At 39.2% G+C, this 23,007-nt stretch overlaps 1 protein-coding gene and 1 pseudogene across 1 annotated transcript; both read right to left on the reverse strand.

The window, feature by feature from the left end:
• Positions 1 to 426: 426 nt before the first annotated feature.
• Positions 427 to 11,392, reverse strand: LOC103147157 (coiled-coil domain-containing protein 18-like). Its single transcript, XM_007565362.2, has 2 exons — positions 9,552 to 11,392; positions 427 to 579 (listed from the first exon to the last, which is right to left on the reverse strand). Exons 1-2 carry the CDS (start codon positions 11,280 to 11,282, stop codon positions 427 to 429), a joined length of 1,884 nt encoding a protein of 627 aa, XP_007565424.2. The 5' UTR covers positions 11,283 to 11,392.
• A 6,986-nt stretch (positions 11,393 to 18,378) lies between these two features.
• Positions 18,379 to 22,828, reverse strand: LOC103147115 (zona pellucida sperm-binding protein 3-like; annotated as a pseudogene).
• Between the last annotated feature and the right edge of the window lie 179 nt (positions 22,829 to 23,007).

The raw sequence follows: 23,007 nt of genomic DNA on the forward strand, positions 1-23,007 counted from the left end.
GGAGGAGAAACAACGTTTCCTAAGACATCAGTGATTATGAAAAACTGCTAACATAGGTCAAGCTCAGCCCCAACCCCCAAGACCTAATGTATTGATCTAGTTGCAGAGGAGGCATTTGCAAAAAAAAAAAAAAAATGCTGCTGCTGGCATACTTTTTTTTTTTTAAAAGTCCCTGAACGCCCACTCACTTGCAAACAAATGCACAGCATGCACAAAGCTATCATGCATAAGAACGTGCAAAATAGGGGCAGAAACAACAATAACCATTGATTACTACAAAATACAAATTCAGTCTCAATAAAAACAAAACAGAATATATATTTAAGCACAACATGTGCAAAAAAAAAACAAGAGACAGAAGAAGAAGAAGAAGTAAAGCAGGCATCTCTGTTTGCGTGGCGCTCATTAATGGGTTTGGACTCTAGATCAGATGCAGTAGCGGTCCACGCCGTGGACCTTGGGATCAGATGAGGAGGCGTCAGGCGGAAAAACAGCCACGGAGTCGGCAGGACTCCGGGTGCTAGTTTCTCTCAAATGGAGAGTAAAAAAGCAGCGCAGTAAGGAAGAGTTTACCCCCCGCTGGCAGAGGACAGTAAACAGACACCCAATGCGGGCAAATCTGTGGCCCGCGAGCACAATCAAAAGACCAAAGGTTCTGATTCTGGGGTTCCTTTTATTTGTTTATTTTTTTGGCTCCATGCATGCTCACTAACATACAAAGTGGAAAACGTTCTCTCCCCATGGCAGTATTGATTTTAAAATCCCTGAACGTTTAATTGGCGCACACCTGATTATGAAAGCTTTTAACCCAAATGCTTAATACAGCAGAGTTTTAATGGAAAGAGCTTATGGCTGACATAAAGCTCCATTAAAAAAAAGGAGGGTGTGTGTGTATGCGTGTGCATGTGGGTGTGTGTGTGTGAGCAAAACTCTCTCTACCCGGGTTTAGTCCATTTGACTGATTGTTGGGAGATCACCTGGGCATTCTACTGCCCCCACTGCGTACTTTTGATGGACATTTTACTAATCACAGGAGCTGAGTAATGACTGATTGAAGGTGCCTCCACTATCATTAAACAAAATTATTCCTAAATGCTTTCAGACACGGCAGGAGACAGAAACACACCAAGAAGAGCCACTTCGAGGGCGGACGGCGTGTGGACATCAGCATAAATCACTTGCTGCTGCAGAATGCAGGAGAGCAAACAGCAAGTCAGGCGCTTTCAAATGCTGCAAGTGAGTTATTGTCCTGGGTGTTTCACAAAAACGGAAGTTGAGGTTGCTAAAAGATGCCTATTAGAGGTCCATTCTGAACGCTTAATGTGACAAAATATGACTGCAAATGATGATTTGTGTGTTTCTGTCCTCATTTGAATGATTTGTTGCTTCGTAATTGTGGTTAAATGAACGTAGACTATGAAATACGGCACACTTTACACCACACATTGGCACCTGCTGCCAAAAATGTGTAGAAACCCTTAAATAAATCCAGACTTTATTGCAGTAGCATGATTTCACACACAAAAAAATGCTTTCAGTGTGAAAAGTAATAGTTTTTTTTAACAAAAATAACCAATTATCTTCCCTATAAATTCCCATCAAATACATATAATACCAGTGTAATATCATTTTACTCTTCTGAATTGACTTGGGAATTTTCAGGGCATCTTGAATAAAAGATCTGATGGCTTCTGCCAGCATGGACACGTCCCTCTTTACAAATTTGTTTAAGTTAGTTCAGACATTTACTTTGACGCCAGTGCCACAACAGATGGATGCAGGGAAAACAGTCCTCTCATCCGCAGAAGGACGGACGATGTGCAGCATATTGCTGCTCGCACAGCAGGACCTCGGCTCCTTCAGGAAACAGCCTGTCGTTTCCCTTCTTGTAATTTGTGATTTAGGGGCCAGAACAGTGAAAAAGAGACAATCATCTCTGACAGTCAGAAAGATTACAAAATGGGTTCAAGTCTGGATGAAAGGAGCAGCTGAAGCTCTACGACGGCTGCTCTGAGCTGGGCCGTGCTCAACTTTTAGATCTTATTTCATGAAAACACTGTTGTCCCCACCAAGCTTACACCGGTTTATCCAAATAATTAAAACATTACCATAAACACCTATTTTTGAGCTGCTTATACCGTCTTCCTGCTCCCGTCAAGCAGAAGATATAAGGTTACATCTTATATATAAGGATACATCTTTAAACTCCATAAAATGAGAGGATGCTGAAGTCGTTTTAATGTTCTTTTTATTTTGTGAGTTGTACGTCCTCCATATTCCAAGCTGGACCTAAAATGTTCCGTTAGTTAAATTAATTTCACAATAAAGTGTTTTTTATTCTTTCTTTCTTTTCTTTAGTGATCCACTTCCTTGTTTGATTTGACCATGAATTTTCAAGCGTAACCCTGCTGATGACTTGTTTTTGTTTTGTTTTCATCTTTTAACTTGCAACAATTCTACCTTTGCACATTGTTGCAAGTTAAGTTGGCAAGGTATAAAGTCAATCATTTTGGCTCAAGTAAAACTCAGTGACCTTTATGACATGCGGCCACATCTGGGTTTGACTGAATTCAGCCAAAGCACGCAGGTTAAGATGCTCCTTTTTCAACTCTGCCACTTTGTGTTTTGACTTTTTTGTTTTACAAATTTAAGATGCCACCCCACAACAGAGCAAATTCAATAACCGGCCGTGGCATTTCCGAGAAGAAAACATACTGGCAGTAATTGTGAGAGATGAAAATCTCGAAAATGTCAGGAGAAATGCCATATTACCATGACAACCCGGCAATTGTCTTGTCAAGGTTGCGGCGCGTGGAACGCGGCGACGGAAAGAGACCCCGACTGTTTCTCTCCATCAGGGGTGATTGCGATAAATTGTCTATTTTCTGCCAGCTGTTTGTTTCACCGCTGAAATTGAATTGACCTGTTCCCTGAAAATTGCTCAACCAAAAATAAAACCAAATCAATGGTAAGGCATTACCGTCCTCCTCCCACTACAAAACTCCCAAAGAGCTCCCAAATACAGTAGAGGAATGTATATTATTCATGAGCTTCAGGTTCACACAAGGCCATCAAGTCGACCCAGACTCCTTAATGGCCGATCCGCCTTTCATCGCAGCCAAACTGGCCCCGTCACTCCTACTTGGCAGCCACTTAGCTCAAAGGATTGAGACTCCTTTGAAATATTCAATAATGCATTAAAGATCACAGAGAAGTTAGCTAATTACATTCACTCTCACACACACACACGTTTGCACACGCTCTGTCTTTTCTCTGAATTCTCGTTAAAAACAAAATGGAGTTTGGGGGGGGAAAGTAATTAGGTTTTCTTCTCTCTGAAAAGCCACAAATGGCGTTGAGTCATCGGTGGACGGAGAAGGAATGAAAGTTTTGGAAACTGTCTTGGATGGAGTGGTGCTCAGTCTGCATGTGATTCGATCAAAACTGGACCACCGTAGATTCGAGCTGTTCTGCCGAATGTAAAATGGTAACGACCGGCCTCACACTAGCCCATCAGTTTCCCATGCCAACGCTGCCTCAGTTAGGAACTGTGCTATTTTCTAATGTCTTTTCTATGGAAAGTTCTCCTGACTGAATCTGTATACAGACTAGTATTTCAACTTTTGCACTATTAATTTTTTCTGATATGTAACTCCCAAATTTTAAAATCTAAAACATTTGACAGAAAATGCAGTGTGGGCAGCTGAAATACTTCATTACAATGTTACTTGACATGCTATTTGCTGGTGTTTTCAAAGCAGCCAATCCAGAAAGGCCATTCATTTTCCTTGACACTAATTGGCTAACAAAGATACTGCAGTTGATTTTCTTTCCCATAGAAAGTAATTCTTTCTATGCCATTGACACAGCATTTGCTTTTACTAACTCTGTGTAATGTTCTTGTGTTTCTTTTACATAGAAAGTTTTCCTGGTGCAGATATTTTAATGTCTATCTACGGTTCTCTCCCATGCTGGTTGTGTAGATTTATTCGTGTTTTAATAATAGTACAACTTCTACCACAAATTAGACTTAAAACGACTTGATAAAAGTTTTCATTGCAAGACATTTTTCATATTTACTTTTTTTTTTTTTGCACTGGCCCAGAGTCAAACGGACACTTTGTACGTTGAGTTCTGCGCTAAATGAGTCAAGTATTGAACCATTTCCCTTGTAATCACTAATTTCCAAGTGGCTCTGCATCCAGTATCAGTCAAAGCCTATACTTCCAGTGCGCCAATTATTACATTACTGTAACCATGGTGATTTATTTGCTGTGTGATTTGCTGTGGAAATGTATTTATGGGTGAGAGTGGGCAGCGGTTCAGTGAGTGAGTGTTTGTGTCTGTGTGTGTGTGTGTGTGTGTGCGTGCGTGTGTATGTGTGTGTCTTGGTGTGAGTGTTTGTTCACAAATACAGTGCCAGGGGGCTGGATCAGTTATACGTTTCCAACACATGTTTGCTCACAGACACTTGGCCTGACCCCCCTGAGCTGAAGGCACAGTTCAGCTCAACTTCAATCCGGTTACACAACAGATGCCCACGCTGAATATTGAATATGCTCTCAGGTACAAATATGGCTGCTATTTCTAATTTCGTGATGTAAAGCTGGAGGGAACGGTGGTTCTGTCAATAATGAATGTATTATCTTTTATTAAAACAAACAGGCAGATATTAAAAACCAACCGTGAGCGTCTTGAGTGGCAGTGCAAAGGTGATGGCACGCTGAAGCTAATAATAGCTGGACTGCACCATCTAGTGGAAGTGATGTAGAATGCATTAATTTGTCCTCTGTTAAGTTTTTGAATATTTAAGAGGGAAAATCTACTCCAAATTACATTCGAAAACGATTTTCAAATCAAATTGCCTGCAGACATTTTAGAAATTTAATAATTTGTATTTATTCTTTTAAATTGTCAGACACTAAGTTGAGTCATTCTGGTGTACAATGTAACAGAAACAGAAAATGTGTTGAGTTTTATCCCTAACGTTCTTATGGAGTGCATGAAGATAAATTTGGACATTAAGGAATGTTTTTATTATATTTATGTGCCCTTTATTTCAGTTAAAAGTTCACTTTACTGTGTCTGGTTGAGATAAATAACTTCTTATCTTCACATTAATATACAGTCTTCATTTTTACATTTGAGTGCAACCTTTTGATGGAACATCAAACTAATATTAAGAAAAACCTGGCATATTTGTGTAGTTTGTAGGAACACCTTTATCCCCCCGCCCCTTCTTTTTACATAGCTGAAAATTGCGACGCCGAAACTGATTATGATAAATTCACTTTTCTTTCTTTTGCGTCATCAGTGTTCCTCCTATTTTTATGAGCTTTAGGAGCCTTATTTGCATTAATAACATGAATAAAAAAAGCAAAAATGCATAATTTTTCTTCCACATGTTGACTTCACGCTCCTTTGTGATGATCTGTCACATAAAATTATAGTAAAATACAACAGAGTTTCAGGTTTAAATGTAACAAAAAATAAAAAGAAAAAAGAAAAAAAAAAAGAAAAAGAACAAGCCTGATAAGATTTTCTTTAGCTGCAGGTGGCAATGTTGCTCTTCTCCTGAGATCCTCTTTTACGGGATCTCTTCTCGCTTCCTTTGTTCTTTCGACAAACAGGAAGAAGAAGCGCCACAATAGAAAGTTCATTGAAGAACACGTCATCAAAGACGAGTTATTTTTTTATTTATTACAAATCGGCCTCGCCCTGCGCAGAAAGCAAATCACGTTAACACAATAAAAGTCGGCTGAGTTGTTCGGTGTGACCAGTGATAAAAGTGGCTGAAAGTGTTAACAAGTGTCAAAGCAAAAGGAAATAAATGGCTAATGAAGGTATGATTTAGTATGGAAGCCCGTTTCCGCCACTCTGATATAAACAAATAATAAAAAAAATCCCATTATAATGAGATATTATATTAAGATATTATCTCAATATACAGAGATACTGTCTCATAATGTGTACTTTTTTTTTATCAGAATGGCAGAAATGGGCTTCCATAATTTCGAGTGAGAAACTGTCTCAAAGAGTGATTAAAAAAGCTGGAAAATCCTGTTTTTCTGTTTCCCAACCTGGAAAACTCTGCAGCGTGAAAAGATATAGGCGGAAGGACGGATCATGTATGGACGGTGAAGGCGGGACGCACGAGTCTCACGCACATGGAGGGGAAATGACTCTCCGGGGAGGATGGATCTGAGAGGAAAAAAAACAGGAATCTGTCTCCGTATGAGGCTAAAGCGAACCAAAATAAAGGCGCTGACAGCTTCCTCCATCCCACACCCGTTGGGAGCGCTTATCCCGTTTTGCTTTGTGAGATAAGAGGGGGATTTATTTATTCAGGTTGATAGCTGCGGGCACACTTTGAATGATAAAGGAGGTGTGTTTTGGATGCCGTGTGTGTTTTTGCCACTTTGGGTGTGCCAGTCAGGATTAAAGGTCACGGTCTGCAGGACAAATGAGGGAGCATTAGAATCTATAACTGAGAAGGTGTGAGTTTCTCGTCTCTTTTGCGTGGCACCATCAAACACCGTTGAGCGCGCTGTCATTAACGCGCAACGAAACAAGCCCACATCTAACAAGAAGGCATGAATATTTTGATCCATTGTCTGATTCAAAAAAAGAACCCACACACACATATAAAGTTGGGAAACGGCGGAAAAGGAGCCTTTTGTTGTGGTTGTCCCCTTGGTGCTTCAAAGGAAGGTGTTGGGTTCATTACTGGACGAGTTTGATGTTATTTCAGTCAGAAAAAGGATATCTGTTTCTCCATACCTCACATCTGTGTTAACTTCCCCGATGCAAATACTTCCCGGAATGGTGATTTATTATTATTTTTTTATGCTTTTGTGTTTCTTTCTTTCTTTCTTTCTTTTTTTCTTTAGCTCTTCTGATTGTGGGCGTTTGGGTCAGAGAGGTTCCGGATGGTGATGTTGGCACGTTTGAAGGAGGCGATCGCTTCCAAGAAACACTTCATGTTCATTTTGTGACCTGTTGCTTTTGGATCACGTATCTCAGAGGAGGAGAAAAGTCTTCAGGCAACCTGAGCTGAAGTTTGAGAAATGAGGAGACAAGGTTTTTGTAAACAGATTAAGCTCTAATTTAGCTAAATCTGTTTACAGAAAACTTGTCTCCTCATTTCTCTTCTGAAGTGACCCAATTCCGATTTTTTGACGTAATGCGACCTGTATCCGATCTTTTCATGGCAGTGTAAACAGCACAGGTCGGATATTTTTCGAATATGACCCATATCCGAAACGTATCCGATTCAAATGCGACCTAACGTTCAGGTTGCATTCATTCGAACTGAACGTCACTGATTCTCAACAAATCTCACTATTCTGCGTCCTGATATGCGCAAGCGGGAAGAAAAACAACAACCATGACTGCCGGGCAACAACTTCAAATATGTAAGCTATGCTCCACCGTTAGCCTCCATGTTTACTTCCGCAAACACTGAGCACTTCTTCTTTTTATGGCGGTTGGCAGAACACTAGAGGGCGCTATTGCGCTAAATGCGGGACACTTTCAGGTCGTTTGCCCGTTCACACTGCAGAACACATACTATACAGGTCGCATTTACTGACAGTGTGAACGGTCCAGGCAAAAAAATCGGAAATGCAAAAAAATCGGAATTGGGTCAACTCAGGCTGCAGTGTGAACGCACCCTATATGGCCATTGCCAAAGATGTTTCTGATTTTTTTTTTATTTCTTTAAAAAAAAGCTCGGAATTGAAAATGCCTAACATGTTTCAGAAAAAAACTTCCCTGCTTTTCACCCAAAGAAGATGTGCTGGTCATCGTCTACTTGGGCATTTATTCTGTTTGTGTCAGTTCATCAGGTAGGGTTAAAATGGCAGCTAACATCACTGCTGCAGACCCCACACATGCTGCATACAAACTGTAAAGACTTTTACCTATATCGAATCGGTTAAAAACAATCATATTTTCAGATGATGCTACTGTCATCTGTACTGGAGGAAACATCCGGCAACTTTTAGAGAAGGTGATGATAGAAACGTAAAGACAAGACAGAATGTATGATTTTTGGAAACTGCAATAAACAGGAAAACAACATCATAAAAGAAGAATTGACAGTACTGATTTGAAACAAATCCATAACATGAAATTTCTGCATGCTACTGTGGATGACAAATTTTGCTACCAACCACAGATTTGTCAAGTGAAATCAAAACTAGCAAAGAGTGTTGTAGGTTTGAGGAGAAAAATATGTTATTGCCTACAAATCACTATTTATCGTTGTACACTATGCAAGTTAATGTTTGGAGGTCTTATTGCACACAACAAACTTGAAGCCACTGGGTACAATACAAAGTGTACACAACACTTGTGAATAGATTGAAATAGATTTTTCTTTTTAAAGGGGGAGTGAGGTGGACGCGGTATGCAAAGTGGTTAGAATTTGTCACAATTACAGTGTTGTGTGTTGTGTACACTTTGTATTGTGTACATTCATAGTATAGAAATATGGAGTATGGAGAGCCAAAATTAAATAAATAAACAAATGAACCAGCACTTGGCATCTTTATTCCCATTTATATTTATTCATTTATACATTTATTTATTTATTCATTCCAGGATTTATTTCTGAAATGTCTTTATTTAATTTCCTTATTTTCCTTATTCATTTATCCTTATTCAATTTTCCATTTTCACTTATCCCTTTCCAATTTTTCATTTTCATTTATCCATTTTCATTTATCCTTGTCCAATTTTACAGAAAAGAATAAATGAAAACGGAAATTTGGAAAAGGATAAATGAAAATGGAAAATTGAAAAAAGGATGAATGAAAATGAAAACTGAAAATTTGAAAAGGATAAATGAAAATGGAAAACTGAAAAAGGATAAATGAATAAGGAAAATTGGAAAAGGATAAATGAAAATGGAAAACTGAAAAAGGATAAATGAAAACGGAAAATGGGAAATTGAAAATTTGGGAAAAGCTAACTGATAATAGAAAATTGCAAAAGGATAAATGAAAATGGAAAATTGGAAAAGGATAAATGTATAAGGAAAATAAGGAAATGAAAAAAGGACAGGCAGAAATAAATCTGGGAATAAATAAATGTATAAGTGAATAAATATAAATGAAATAAAGATACCAATTACTCCTTTATTTATTTATTTATTTATTTATTTATTTATTTATGTATTTCATGATTTATTTATTTAATTTAAGCTGAAATGGCTTCAGTTTCCTATTGTTTTCTTTGGTATATAGAAACCGGAGTACCCGGAAAAAACCCACACCTGCTGTGACTTATTATATTTGTCATGCATCCAGGAATGATGGAATTTTACAATCAATCTATGAATGTGAATTTTGTGTTCTGTTCTTAAATTGTGATTTCGGTGTTGTTTGTTTCTGTACGTAATTGTGACAAATTCTAACCACTTTGCATACCACGTCCACCTCACTCCCCCTTTAAAAAGAAAAATCTATTTCAATCATTTAGAAAACACCTTTCCTTTTTATTTTTTTATTTTTTTTCACCACAGGAAATTTCACTTTCTGCTTCGTTACCAGTAGCTGATTGCTAGTGACATTTTCCACTTCCCTCTCTTTCTCTTCTCCTGCTCTTTGGACTCCTTCAGCCCTCTCCTGTTTCTCTGTTGCTAATGTCTCCTCTGTTTTACATTTTTGCTGAGCATTCCTCCTGATGGTCTTCCTTGCGTTATGCTTTTTCATATGGTCAGCAAATGACTCTTTGACTCTCTGGTGCTCCCTCTTGAGTTTCTGCAAGGCGAGCTCCGTTGTCATCTTGAGGTCTTCGCTTTTGCTCAATTTGACCTTCAGCTCCTGGATTTCGCTCTGCAAAGCCTTTCTGTGCTCCTGGTGTTTTGCCTCCTGTTGGTCTAGATGGTGGAGCGTAATGTGAAGGTCCCGCCGCATGATTACGACCTCCTGTGAGCGCTGCACCAGCAGCTTGCCGGACGACTCTTTCTGCTTCTGCAGCTCGTTCTTCATGCCCTGGGCACTGAGCTCCACCTTGGCCTTCTGTTCTTCACTTTTGCAGAGTTTGCTCTTCAGCTCGCGGATTTCGAAATGCAGGAGTTTTTTGCTTTCCTTGTGTTTTGCATCCTGGTCTCGTAGATTTTGAAGCGCGGCTTGAAGCTCAACGCGATGGCTGCCAGCAACTCTCAAATGCTGCTCCAAAAGCGCGCTGGACGACTCCTTCTCTCTCAGGAGTTTCTGATCCAAGCTCTGGGAGGTCTGCTCTGCTTTTACTTGACGTTCTTCTGTTCTTCTGAGTTTTGTCTTCAACTCAGAGAGTTCCTTTTTGAGAGTATCGGTTTGGGCTTTGCATGCGACGTTCTGCTCCTTAAGACATCTTTGGACACGTTTAAGCTCTTCTTGAAGTTGGTCAATCTTCTCCTGTTTCTTTAGGTTCTCAGAAACTTGGACATTCAGTTTTCTATTAATCTTCTCAAGTTCATGTTGGAGAATCAAGACAGTTCTCACTGTCCCTTCTTTTTCTATGCACAGCTGTTGGATCTTTTGTTCCAGCTGCTTGATGAATTTCTCAAACTCATGTGGAAACTTCAGCTCGCCGACTTGCTTCACCTTGAACGCCGATTCAGTTTCACCAGGAGAATTAGCTTGTTTTTCCACATTTTGTCTTCTGTTCGTCTGATCTCTAAAAGCAAAGTTGTCTTTCTGCTCAAACCCAACTTTCTGTTGTTTCGGTGTGCAGTAGAGGTATTTAGGGAAGTCGTTTCTCCCCACAATAGTTGAGAAGTTTTGCTTGATGTTCTTTGGCTGTAGATTCATGAATCGCCTTCCTCGTCCACGATCATCATGTTCATATGGGTTAAAAAGAACTCCTTGCTTCCTAGGTCTGCCTAGATCTAACAAGTGGTAGTATTTTTCACTATTATCTCCAAATGTTGAGATTTCCTCCAGACTTTTAATTGTCATGTCTTCATTATCAGCCCTGTGGCTCAGAGTAGAGTCCATAAATTCTCTCACACGTTCACAATCCTCATAGGGGTTATACAGAACTGCTTTTACCTTGGGTCTTTTGGGCCCTTCAATATAGCAGTCTTGTTCCTGAAGGTCTGCCATTTTTCCTTGAGCCGCCTCTTCTGGCTCGTCCTTGGGTCCGTTAGTGTAATATATGTCACTTTTAAGGTCTGTATTGCTCATACTAAAGAAAACCTTTTGGTTTTTTGGTTTTACTTCAGGGGTTTTGTGATGATCCTCCGCAACAGGCCTGGTTCTCTCCACTCCGACAAAGTTACACAGGGGCTCCATTTTTCTCCTTCGCAATCAGAAATAAAGTATTCGCTCTGTAACAAATGTCTTTGCCTTCGTCAATAGGAAGACGATTTTCTCACTCACTGTGGCTGCAGGTAGCATTAGAGAATGAACGGAAGTTGAGTCATCAAGTTATACAATGTGATGTCATAGAGAGGATTGTAACCCGTCTTTCAAAATAAAGTTCTAGTAATCTTATCATTCATATTGTAAAACTCAAATTAAGAACTTATGAGTACAGTGATTCATTTTTTTATTAATATCTTATCTAACGTAATATAGCTCACTGATTCTTGAGAATAGGGACAAAACAGGTCCTATGGATAAAGCACAAAATTTGAATAAAATATACACAAAATATAAATTTTTTCAAATATCTGACTCAACTAACCTGGGTCATGTGAGCACAACAATGTATATTTTCCAGGTATTTGCTGAATATTTTTTCATTTTAAACATTGTAGTCGGTGGATGATGCCTGTAAAAGCCCTTGTCCAGGAGCACAACTCAACACATTATAATAGTTTAAAATAATTAAAGAAATACTAAAATTATATATTGTGACAATTAAGTAAAAGTAGTCATATAAATAATTATAGAGGTATCAATAAATTGAATTAAAAATCATTTTTATATATTTTCCAACTCCATTGAAATTTGTCCCTAGTTTTTGTCACTGTCAGAAATGAAAAGAATGTAAAAAAAAAAAAATCAGGCATTACTGGGGGCACCAGAACTTCTGAGGACCCCATGACCACTTCCTTTCTCTTCCTTTGCTAAGAGCACTAGTTAGCGCTGGTTAGCTTAAGTTATTCTTTAGTTTTTTCTTCTGTTTTATTCCTAAGTTGCTTGTCACAACCAGGATGTGTCAACACCATAACTGACAATTTACAAAACTTTGATGAAATTTTGTGAAATAAAAGCTTAATTCTGGTATACTGTAAAGAATTCATGGACCTGACGAGCTACAATATGGCCTCCTTCAGAATAACATCATATAAATTGAGGTAGTTTGGCTTTTTCTCAACTCCGTCAGATGTCAACTCCATCAGAGTTTTTCTGACTCTTTCAGTGAAATTGTTGTCAAATCTCACTTAAATGTGCAATTAATTCATTTTAATGTATTTTACATGAATTGCATTACTTCACATGTACCAAGTTTTTCATTTTATTCACTAGTTTGTCACCACCTTCAGTTCTGTGTCAACTCCGTCATGCACTGTCAACTCCGTCAGATGGACTTTTTGTTGTTTTTGGTTTTAAATAATATTTCTTTTGTTTCTTGAGAAGCATTTCTCTGTAAAATGAGTAAAAATATCACTAATAGGGTCATTAAAAATTATTTATTTATTTTTGTCAGATGGTGATGACAATGTTCTAGGTCAAGTTGATTAAAAATGTAATTTTAAAAAAAAATGTTGCAACTGGGAGCCTGTACCTTAGCATCTTTACATTTCCTAAACATTATTTGTCATATTTGCATACATAAGGTTGAGAAATAACAAAAAAAAATTATGGAAAAATTAAAACCCATTTTGTCCCTATTCTCAAGAATCACTGAGCTAATATTTCACTTCGCACTTTTGCTAACTTTCAAAATATTTCACTTACATTAGGTATGCTAATCTATATTCATGAAACAAAATTAATATATTTCGGCCAAAATTAGAGCAAATAACTATCAGTTATGTGGACTAATTTTAAATATCGAGGAATGGAAGCTGAGCAGCAGAGACATTAGTCAAACACGGCTAACATGTAACCCGAAACCGTGGTTATGCATCATACCATATGACTGAAAACTTTACTAGCATCTTTTTCTCACTCTTTTTGTGGAAATAAGACATAATAAAAGAAATTGATAGAGTTGTTATTGTTTTCTTCTGTATTTAGGGGTTAGCTTCTGCAGTACTGAATCAACATTAGTTTACCTCACTCCCATATACTCACTCCCATATGCGAGTATACTTTAGGTTGCTCCAAATTTCCTAAAATTCAAATATCTCTCCTACTGAATCGAGCCTCGTAACAAAAAAAGAAAAAAAAGAGAAAGTCTGGGAACCACACAAAGGTCTGCCCTGCCAGAGCCATAGGTGGCTGCAATAGTCTCTTAGAACATATATGAAAAATAAATCTTACAATAGGCAGAGGAGATCAGAGAGACAGCATAGCAGCCCCCAGGAGGGATGTGTGGAGATGCTTTATGGGAAGAGGGTGAAGGTGTGGCTGTGCAGGTCAGGCCACTGCTTTCCTCTGGGAGGGACCCCAGTGTCTGTGACAACAGGAAGAGACTGAAGGTCAAAGCGCAGACCTGTTGTCTTCCTGCCTGTGTGACAGACGCCTGTCTGTCTTACTTTATTATCTCTTTGTTGAGCACACAACAATCAGTGACTCTTTATGGTGGAAAAGGGGAAAAAAAACACGGTGATGTTATAGAAACTGAAAATATGTGGACTCACACAGCATCGGTGAAGTACAGGCAGCATACATCTGACACTTGTGAAGATTTTGAGACCCAAGCAAATTTATGCTTTCTTATGATTTCCCCTTTTTGTTCTTAATTTGTCCAAATCTCTCTCTTTGGTGTTTCGTCAATTTTAACCTCTGGTACAATGACTGTAAGGCTCCGTCTCGTTGGCTTTTTTTGCACCATTAGTGCATGGAATGTAAATATAATGCAGCTTGTCCACCATGTCAACAATTGCAATATTGATATTTCTTCTGGATAAATATGAAAAGGAAAACAGAATGTAAAAAAAATATTTGTATAAAACTCCTATTAATAGCACATCAAATCTGCATTAGCTGATACAAATCAGTGTTGAAAATGTTGTTTTAGTTCATTGAAGAAGAAACATAACCTTGAAGGTCCACTGTGTGGGTAATAATACCATCTAGTAAGATAAACAGAAAACTGCATTAGACAGCGGTAGTTAGTTATTAACACCATATGGGCAGTTGCTCAGGGTGGCATTAGATAAGGGAGGAAGCACCAGACAAAAAAAAAATCTTATTTGTTGCAACTTGCTTTTATTCTTGTCACATTAATAGTCAGCTGAAGTGAAAGAGAGAAAATATTTTACTTTGTAGAAGACTAGAATTTAGATGATTTATTTTATTTTTTTTGCATTATTTAAGGACAGATTTAACTTGTGCTCAGGCCTCAAAACGCAGACGATGCTAATCCATGTTATGCAACTTCAAATATGTCCGCCATCACTCCACGGTCTGTTATCTCCGCTCTGTCAACCCTTCAACAGCACAAGTTCACAGGTAAATCCTCCCCGTGAAACGTGTGTGGCCTCTTTGATAAGATAAACTTTTTATTTTTTTCAAGGAAAAAAACGAAGACACGGCAAAGTGAGGCTTCTTCTGCTTTCCCAGTCAAAACTATCTGAATGTCTATTTTTGCAGATAAGGTCATGCTGGTAGACAGCCCCACCCCTGGAGCTCCAGAGACACACACTTGTCCCTTTGTGCCCTGATAAAGGAGACTGGTGGATGCATGTAATCAGCATATTATTGATAGTCTTAATGAGAAAGGCTCTGAGTCACTGAAGCCATTAGCAAGGATAAAAGAGGCTTAATTATTTTCAGTGTGGATGGTGTGTGTGTGTGTTTTATGGCGTGCATTTGTTCCTGGGCTAAGATCAGGCTAATTAAATCCATTTCCTTAGTTAGTAACTTTTTTCTTTCTTAATTAAGAGGGTTAATTATGGGCCTGGGCAGAGGAAACGTGCATGTTCGTGTGTTTATGAGGATCTTACAGACCAGAGCCGGATGAAGTGATCTGTGAGCCTCATAGAAACCCTGTGAGTAATCAAATACATCAATGACTCAAGTTACATTTCATATGGCAAATGTAAACTGTGTGTATTTTAAAAGTACAGTCATCAAAAACAAATAAAAAAAGCAAATAAGAATAAGTGTGTAGAAATTAAAACACATGTGAGAACATAAAGCTCATTGAATAAAAATAGATCAACCCTGAAAAAAACAACAACAAACAAACCTTGAAGATTATGTCAAGCATATCCTGATAATTTAGGCACTCTATTAAAGGGCTCTGCCTTTCCTAGATCATTTACAGGTGAGTTGTCTAATAACAGGAAAAGGACCGAGAATTGATCCCTGTGGAACCTCATGAACGATGATTGCTTTCACTGATTCAAAACGACTACTAGACACTGAAAATGTTGGGCTTAAAGTCAACTGATCGAGAGCAGCAGCTTCTGAGACGACGAAGAACCATTAGCTGCATCGAAAGCAGCACTGAGATCAAGGTACGCAGGAATGTCTATGGTTGTCCAAGATCATTTTGAGATCATTATTCAGATCTAAAGCTGAAAACGCAGCCTCTTTCTTGTCTCAAGAAAATCCACGTGTTGTACTCTCTCATCAAAAGCCTCAGCCAACAGATCTGGCGTTGTTACCCACTTCTGTCATCACCACCAGTGTGTGGTACGAGAAAACATCTGCGGAGCACCAATGGTGTGGAACCATATTCCCCAGCATGCTTCATCTACACTCTACAGCAATGATATCATTATGGCTGCAAGACATGAGAGAACTCGCCCAGTTTGCCTCTAGTCACACACCATTACTTTTGATGGTCGGTTTGCGTGCATGCAACGTACAGAAGTGCACATATGCTCTGGACGTTTGTGTGTGTGTGCGTGCTCGTACCCTCAGGGTCACACATCCTGTCTGTGAAAACGGCTGATTCAGGACTGCCAGCCATTTCGCTTGTCATCTCGGGTCTATAACGGCTGGACATCTCCACGCAGCAGACTATCTCAAGTACGATGGGAATGATGATGATCCTCTATGGCTAGGACAAGACATTAGCGGCTTTTACACTTGGCTGACTTGTCTTAAAGCTGAAGGCAAGTTTTTATTTTTCATAAGAAAAAAACAAAACAAAAAGCACAGTCATTCTGGTGGCCTCAGAAAATCCCCTAATGTCTGCTGTAGCTACCAGAATGATGGATGTGACTCATAACTACCAGCCCACTGATGAGCTGGCATGGCTTCACCAGCTTTTATTATGACAACTTTATAACACTGTCAATATATTGCCCTTTTAGGGTTTCAAATATCAACATTTACAGATCACTTGGATTGCAATTGCAATTATGAAAACCTTATATTAGCAGTTGAGCTTGAGAAAGTTAAGTTCTTGGGAACAGAAAGTTTTTTGCCAATTCAAAGATTGTAAAGAAAAAACATTCAACAGAATTTCTGTAATACAAACATAAAGCAGATATAGACCATAAAAATAATTGTTAAAACTGCTAACCATTATTACTTTTGATATTGCCTTGTTAAAGCTAAATGAATTATCCACTGTATTAAGTATTTTCTCTTATTTAATAATATATGGTGTAGTGTCTTTCCTGTGTTTTTTTTTAAGTGTAATTCTTTTGCTTCTCGCACACAGCAGGGAGAGCTAACAGCTTTTGCTACAATGCTAACAAGTGGTAAATGTAGCATTTCTAGCATATTATTTAGCAACTAAACTTTCAAACCTGTTCTTCCAGTTTCAAACAAAAAAAAACTTTCAGTTTTGTTCAATAATTTATAAAATGTGCTACGTAAATGTTAAGCTAATATTTAGTGAATGTTTACAATATGTTTTTAGTTTTAGTTAGACCAAGTAAAGAATTCCTAAGCTAATAATGTCTTAAGCTAATGACAAAGGCTATGGCTTTGTTTGTTGCTCTTCTCTTAACATAGGGATTAAAGTTTATTAAAATGTTTCTTTTTGCCTTTAGCCAGAACACATTTTCAAAAAATATTTGATGTTTTGATTTGGGGTCTTACTCAGTATTAGTTTGCAGTTACATGCCATTGTGATTTTTTTCCCCTCCTCTAAGATTAAATTTGCATGTCCAGAGTGTAAATTTAGACATCTGCTCATTCACACAGCTGCTGGAAGTAATAGAACATTTCAGAGTTGGTCTGAAAAAATAGATACTGCTCCTAAGATGGTTAAAAAAAAAAAGAAACTCTATAAACATAGCGTTTCTTACAAGAGACAACCCTTGAAAATGGTACCGGCTTGCATTTGGACAGCACTGATTGGTTCATAATTTCTTCTTTTCTCCGTTTCGCCTTTATCTGAGAGCCACATCTTTTCCCTGTATCCCTTTTTTCCCCCTCTGCTTTTTGTAAGGAGAAGCTTATGGGTTTCGTCCATCATGCTGCCTCTGTGTGCCGGTCGCTGTCATGCTTCCTGCTGGTGAATCATTAGGTATTGGTTTTTATTAGCCTCTGGTGTAATGGCAGTAGGAGGAGGAGGTGTGGTGCTCGGCGTCGATCCGGCAGTAAGCCAGCACCGCTGTCAGCTTTACGCACGGGAACAAACACCCCATTAAAACAAGACCTTCACATATTACTGTAATAAAAGCCCCTGCTCTTGCCTTTATGGGCTTTTTAATTATATCTATTCATCTTCCCAGGCTTTGTGAGCTACAGTGGCATGATGAGGCCCATTTCATAAATACCCCTCTACAGGCAGGAAGGGGAGTCTTGGAAAATGGACGAATTTTAAACATGCGATCATTGTGACTGGGAGTTGCATGTACCAGCGACGCCGCACGATTACTTTGTGGTAATGGGGTGGATTGAAACGTCTCCGACCGATCGGGGTGCTGGAAATATTCATGCAGGTTACCCTGAAAGAAAAATTATCCACAAAACATAATTCATGTATTCAATATTAAGGTTGGATGTTGGTACTGTTGGCATGAAATATTAACATCTACAACCAGCAATGGAAATACACGCAATGCCATTTTGCATGCATTTAAATTTTAACCAAAATTTCATTTTCTGCATGATTGGACAGGAGTTTTGACCCCTCTTAAACTGCAAGAAGAAGAAAAGTTACATTTACAAAAACGTAAAACTAACAAAAACTCTCTCCCACATTTTTTTTTTCATCTTGGGAGAGGTGTGTCAGTCTTGCATCAACTTGGGAGAAGCAGACATTTCAGTTCTGCTCAAAAGAAAGAAAGAAAGAAGGAAAGAAAGGGAGAAAGAAAGAAAAAAGGAAAGAAAGGAAGAAAGAAAGACGTGGGGTTATAAATGTTTTATTGGCTTAACTCAGGTACAAACAGAATGCCCAGCGGGTTTATGGAGCCTGCTGCAGACTAAAGTGCTCACTGAGACCATCACCACATGAGCAACACCTGCTCCACACAGATGAGTAAGAGGCTGAGAGAGGGAGCACAAGAAGGAAAAGGCAGGGATTATTGGCTCTGTTAGCTACAGCAGGCAGAATTAGCCAGGAAGACGTTACCAGGGGTTACCAGATTCAGTTTTGTTGAACGGATTCAGGAAGAAGCGCCGTCCTCTAACAGGATGGGACCCAGAGCTGCCATCCCGTCCCACTGCGGTGCTGAGGAAAGACACGATACCAATGCAAAGTGGAAAAAAAAACATTTTGGCTTTAGGGCGACGAGTGATTGGTCTGAGCGTTTGACTTAAAAATGGTTAAAACAGGGGTTTCAACCTCGCCAAAACACATTCGTCTCACATTTCTGCTATTGCTTTTGTCACAATGGCACCGGAGAACGCGTCAAAAAATTTGTCTCCTGGACGCGTGCCGTACGCTCACTAACCATCCCGGAGTGTCATGTAAACCGTACCAGCATCTGCTGCGGGGCTTCTTCTCTGCACCTGCCCACCGCAGCTGGTCTCATAGCAGCTACACACCTTGTTGTCTCCACCTGATGCCACACATCTGTCCGCAATCAAAAACGTGTCATGTTGTAAAAAAAAATAAAAAATTATTGCATTGCAGTGAGGGGGCTCACCTTCCTGCTGCGGTCAGGAAGGAGCAGGCTTTGTGTTGAGAGTTGACGGGAACACTGACTGTTGTCGCTTTCAGGTGGCATGTTATGTAGAACTTGAAGATCGGACGTAGGAGTCACCATTTTCACAGAGTTAAAAGGTTGCAGTTCTTGAAAGTGATTTTTCAGACTTTAATTTACAGTTACAAATAAAATGTAAAAAAAAAAAAAAAAAAAAATCAAATAAAAAAAAAAAAGCCCTCGTCTTTACCACAGGTAAGTCGCTTTAGTGGTGTTTCCATTACAAATGTGTGCAAAACTCTGTCAATATTCTACTAATGTCAAACACCCAATTTCACAATTGCAGTGTCTTTATTAAAGTAAAAATCACACATGTATAATTTTGTTAATGTGATATGTTCATCTGGTTGTTGATCACATGACTCTTGTGATGCAAAGAAGTGTGTTTTCATTAAAAAAAAAAATAAAACAAGCAAATTTATTTCTTAATTCCATTTTGCGCAATTTTATGCTCAATGAAAACGCAGACATTGTCTTGGTTTCATGAGTTGCTTCCTCTCTTGCTTTGGATAGGTTTGGTTTTAGTTGCTCTTGAAGTTCAGATGCAAGTCACAGGTGCAGTCACTTTTTCTTCCACTCAACTTTCCATTGACATGGTTAGTTATAATTCTCAGTGAGTCGCCAGCTTTGACTTTGAAGCCGACGCTCCAAAAAGAAAAAATAAATAAATAAGAAAAATAAATCTTTGAGACGCACAACTGAGTATCCAAGCCGTGCGTTTTGTTTTTCCTTTTTTTCTTTGGAAAATTAAACATTTTCGATAATATTCTAAAATATTATTTTCGATAATATTCTAACGTTGGGACATACCTGTCCTGCCTTAAAGTACTATAGTAAGACAGTGCTGCAGTTAAATGTAAACAGGATAAAAGGAAAACCAAGGGGAAAGAGGACACACTGACAAAATGTGCTTCTGCATAAATGCATACATATATATGGTATTTTTCAAAGTGCATAAACAAATCACAGAGTAACTTCTCTTACTTCGCTCCTGTCATCATGTTTGAACTTGAAGGCTTTCAGCTGGAAATGAAGTTTATCCTCTTGGCTCCTCGGCATGAAGTAAAACTGGGCTCCTGTCAGCTTAGAGTCAGTCAAACACCTTGAAATGACACAGAGAGAGAGAGAGAGAGAGAGAGAGAGAGAGAGAGAGAGAGAAACTGCATTCACACACACACAAACCTTCCCTAAACCTTAATTTATCTGTATTTATTTATTTTTTAAAACCACAGTTAGTCCACAGCTCCTCACTCGTGGTTGCCGATGAAGGAGTAACTGGGATGAGAACTTGGATTGGGGTTCGCGGTGACCACACACAGCTGTCCACAAAGACCCTCAAAGGGACGTGGTAGCCCTGCATCACCGCTGCCACCTCCACGTGCATCGTCTCTCTCACGAAGACGACGTTGGACGCCCTGGGCGACCGCCAGACCTCTAATCAAATCCACATGACAAACATGCACAGTAAGTGGAAAGGCAAAGTCGGGACCATCAATCCGATTAGATGAAGCTAAAACGATGCCCAGGGGAAGATGATTGGTCTGGGCTGATGGAGATACGGTAATATCAATAAAAAGAAAAGAAGGAATTAAAGAAATTGAACCTGGATAAGAAGCATAAACGAAGGTCTGTTTCTGTGAAATGCAGTTTAAAAAACTGGCTTAACTTCTCTAAAGTAATCAGAGTACAGAAAGACCAACTTTTCAGAAGAACAGTTCAGCTCTGATATCATCTGCTGTCCGTTTGGAATTAATTAGAAACCATAATCAGGAAGATATTGATCGCCTCGCCGTGAGGATGACCCTGTTGGGTCAGCTCCCGCCTACGAGACATGGAATCTCACCTCATCCTGTTTAGCATTTTCAAGAGCAGGCAGTAAAGTCTTAATCTTTAAACTTTCTGGATATTAATCAGTATTTTATTTATTTATTTTTTTTTAAACCTGCACCCACCTGTCATGAGGCGCAACGCAAAGTGAAGCTACTGTTCTGTTTGCATTTCAAAGGCAAACGTCGTCCACTGAGACCTTAAGGTGTTGCTGCTCGCGTAATGCCTCCTGCGAGGAAAACGTAGAAACCGGTTCATTACAGATCATCTTGTGCAAACGTGTTTACATCAATCCTTACAGAGAATCGATCCCAAAAACTGCTGTGGAACTTTCATACATCAATATTGTTCCCCGATGTTATATACATGACAAAACAACAGTATTCTAAAATCTGCTGTAAAAATTTTTACAGCAGAGTTACCACACCCATTTTGGCGTTGGAAAAATTTAAAAATTTTTTTCCAGAGAATAGGTGTAGATTAAGAGCCACTTCTGTCATCTGAGAGGATCGAAACACACCCAGTGACTTCACACACACACTGGCAGTCGTGTATGAGTTGAATGCTTACGGTCACTGTGCTGCCACAGCCCTGTAGCTCTGTCTCAAACAGCAGGATGTGATACACAGCATGAACCACCATCAGCCTCCTAAACTCAGATCATTGGGTTGGATCAGCTGACTATTACCGGAAACAGAGAGGAGGAATCAAATTAACAAGCTGAGGTTCAGAGACAGAACAAATAACGTGTCGCTCTAAAGTCCAACAGGAAAACAGTGAGGAAAAAGAGAAATCACAAGAAACAGAACACTGATCTGTAAGTCAGTCTTAGAAGCCTGAGCTTTCCCAACTCAGGCCTCTAACCCAGACATGCTGTTTTCACACAGAGCAGGAGGAAACTCAACTACTAAACAAACACAACTGATCAATTCCAGCAGCCATTACCTAGAAAGTTCTTTTTGACCGCCACGGCGACCTTTTCTTCACCACAGCGCACTGACCTGGTCTCCGCTGGCGCAGGCACGGGCCGCTCGCGCTTCACAACTTGGAAGATCACTCAGATTGATTGATGTTGTGCAGACCGAGATGCCGGCCAGTTGTCAGAAAGATAAAGCGCCCCTGATAAGCGCCCCAGGTCTTTTTCTGCCGGGGTCAGGATTGGGCAGGTTGAGCTTTGGGCCTTGGACTAACAACACCTCTGCAGCTGGGTCGGTTTTCCTTTTTTCTGAAGAAAGCCTGGCCTGGGCCACCTGAAGGCTTTGTGACGTCTTCTCCTCACCAGGTTTCTGAGCTGGTAGGTTTTGAGCTGGAAGGTGGCAGGAGAAAGCCGAGTTGCCCACTGTGATCTTGTTGTCTCTTGTTCTCTTTGGGTTTGGTTGGCGGTCTCATTGGTGACCAACGAGTTTTGAGCTGCAGAGCAAAGATTTCCTCCTGACACAAACCCTAAAAAAGCAGCTGCTCTGAAACCCATCACAGTGTCTCACCCAAAAACATAAAGTTTTTGTGTGATTTCAAAGAGCAACGCTGCCTTTGTCCTTACACCAAAAGATAAAAAAAAGTTTGATTAATGTTCAAACAAAGCAAAACGCATCCAACGCAGAGTTTTAAAGTTTAAGGTGAATCTCAGAGCTCCGCTTTGCCTCAACAGAGTTAAAGAGGAAATGCAAGACATTTCGTCTCTCCAGCGAAAGACCTAAAAGTTGCAGATATGTCTCACAAAACTTTAATTTCAGTTTTAGCCACAGCTTGAAGGAGAGAGAAATATCAATCAAGACTATCAAAACCTTTTAGTTGGAGTTGTAGAACATAAGGTTTTGTTTTTAGCTTTAAAGCTATTTTTAGAACAGTCAGCGTTGGAGCTGCTAAATTATCTGACGCCACAAAGTACATAGAAGAATCACAAATAAAAAAAAAAAATGAAGTTAATGTGTGATGCCTGAAGATCAGCATAACAGAGATATGAAATCAAAAGGAGTGGACCAGGAATGATCCACTGTGTAAAAATATTAAAACACTTA

This window comes from Poecilia formosa, unplaced genomic scaffold (genome assembly GCF_000485575.1).
Source record: "Poecilia formosa unplaced genomic scaffold, Poecilia_formosa-5.1.2 Scaffold174, whole genome shotgun sequence".
NCBI classification, from domain to species: domain Eukaryota; kingdom Metazoa; phylum Chordata; class Actinopteri; order Cyprinodontiformes; family Poeciliidae; genus Poecilia; species Poecilia formosa.

Coding starts and splice junctions, on each gene's coding strand:
- LOC103147157 (XM_007565362.2), bottom strand. CDS start 11,282: ATGGAGCCCCTGTGTAACTTTGTCGGAGTGGAGAGAACCAGGCCTGTT. Junction 580..9,551: donor TCACTAGCAATCAGCTACTG/GTAACGAAGCAG, acceptor GTCCTCTGCCAG/CGGGGGGTAAACTCTTCCTT.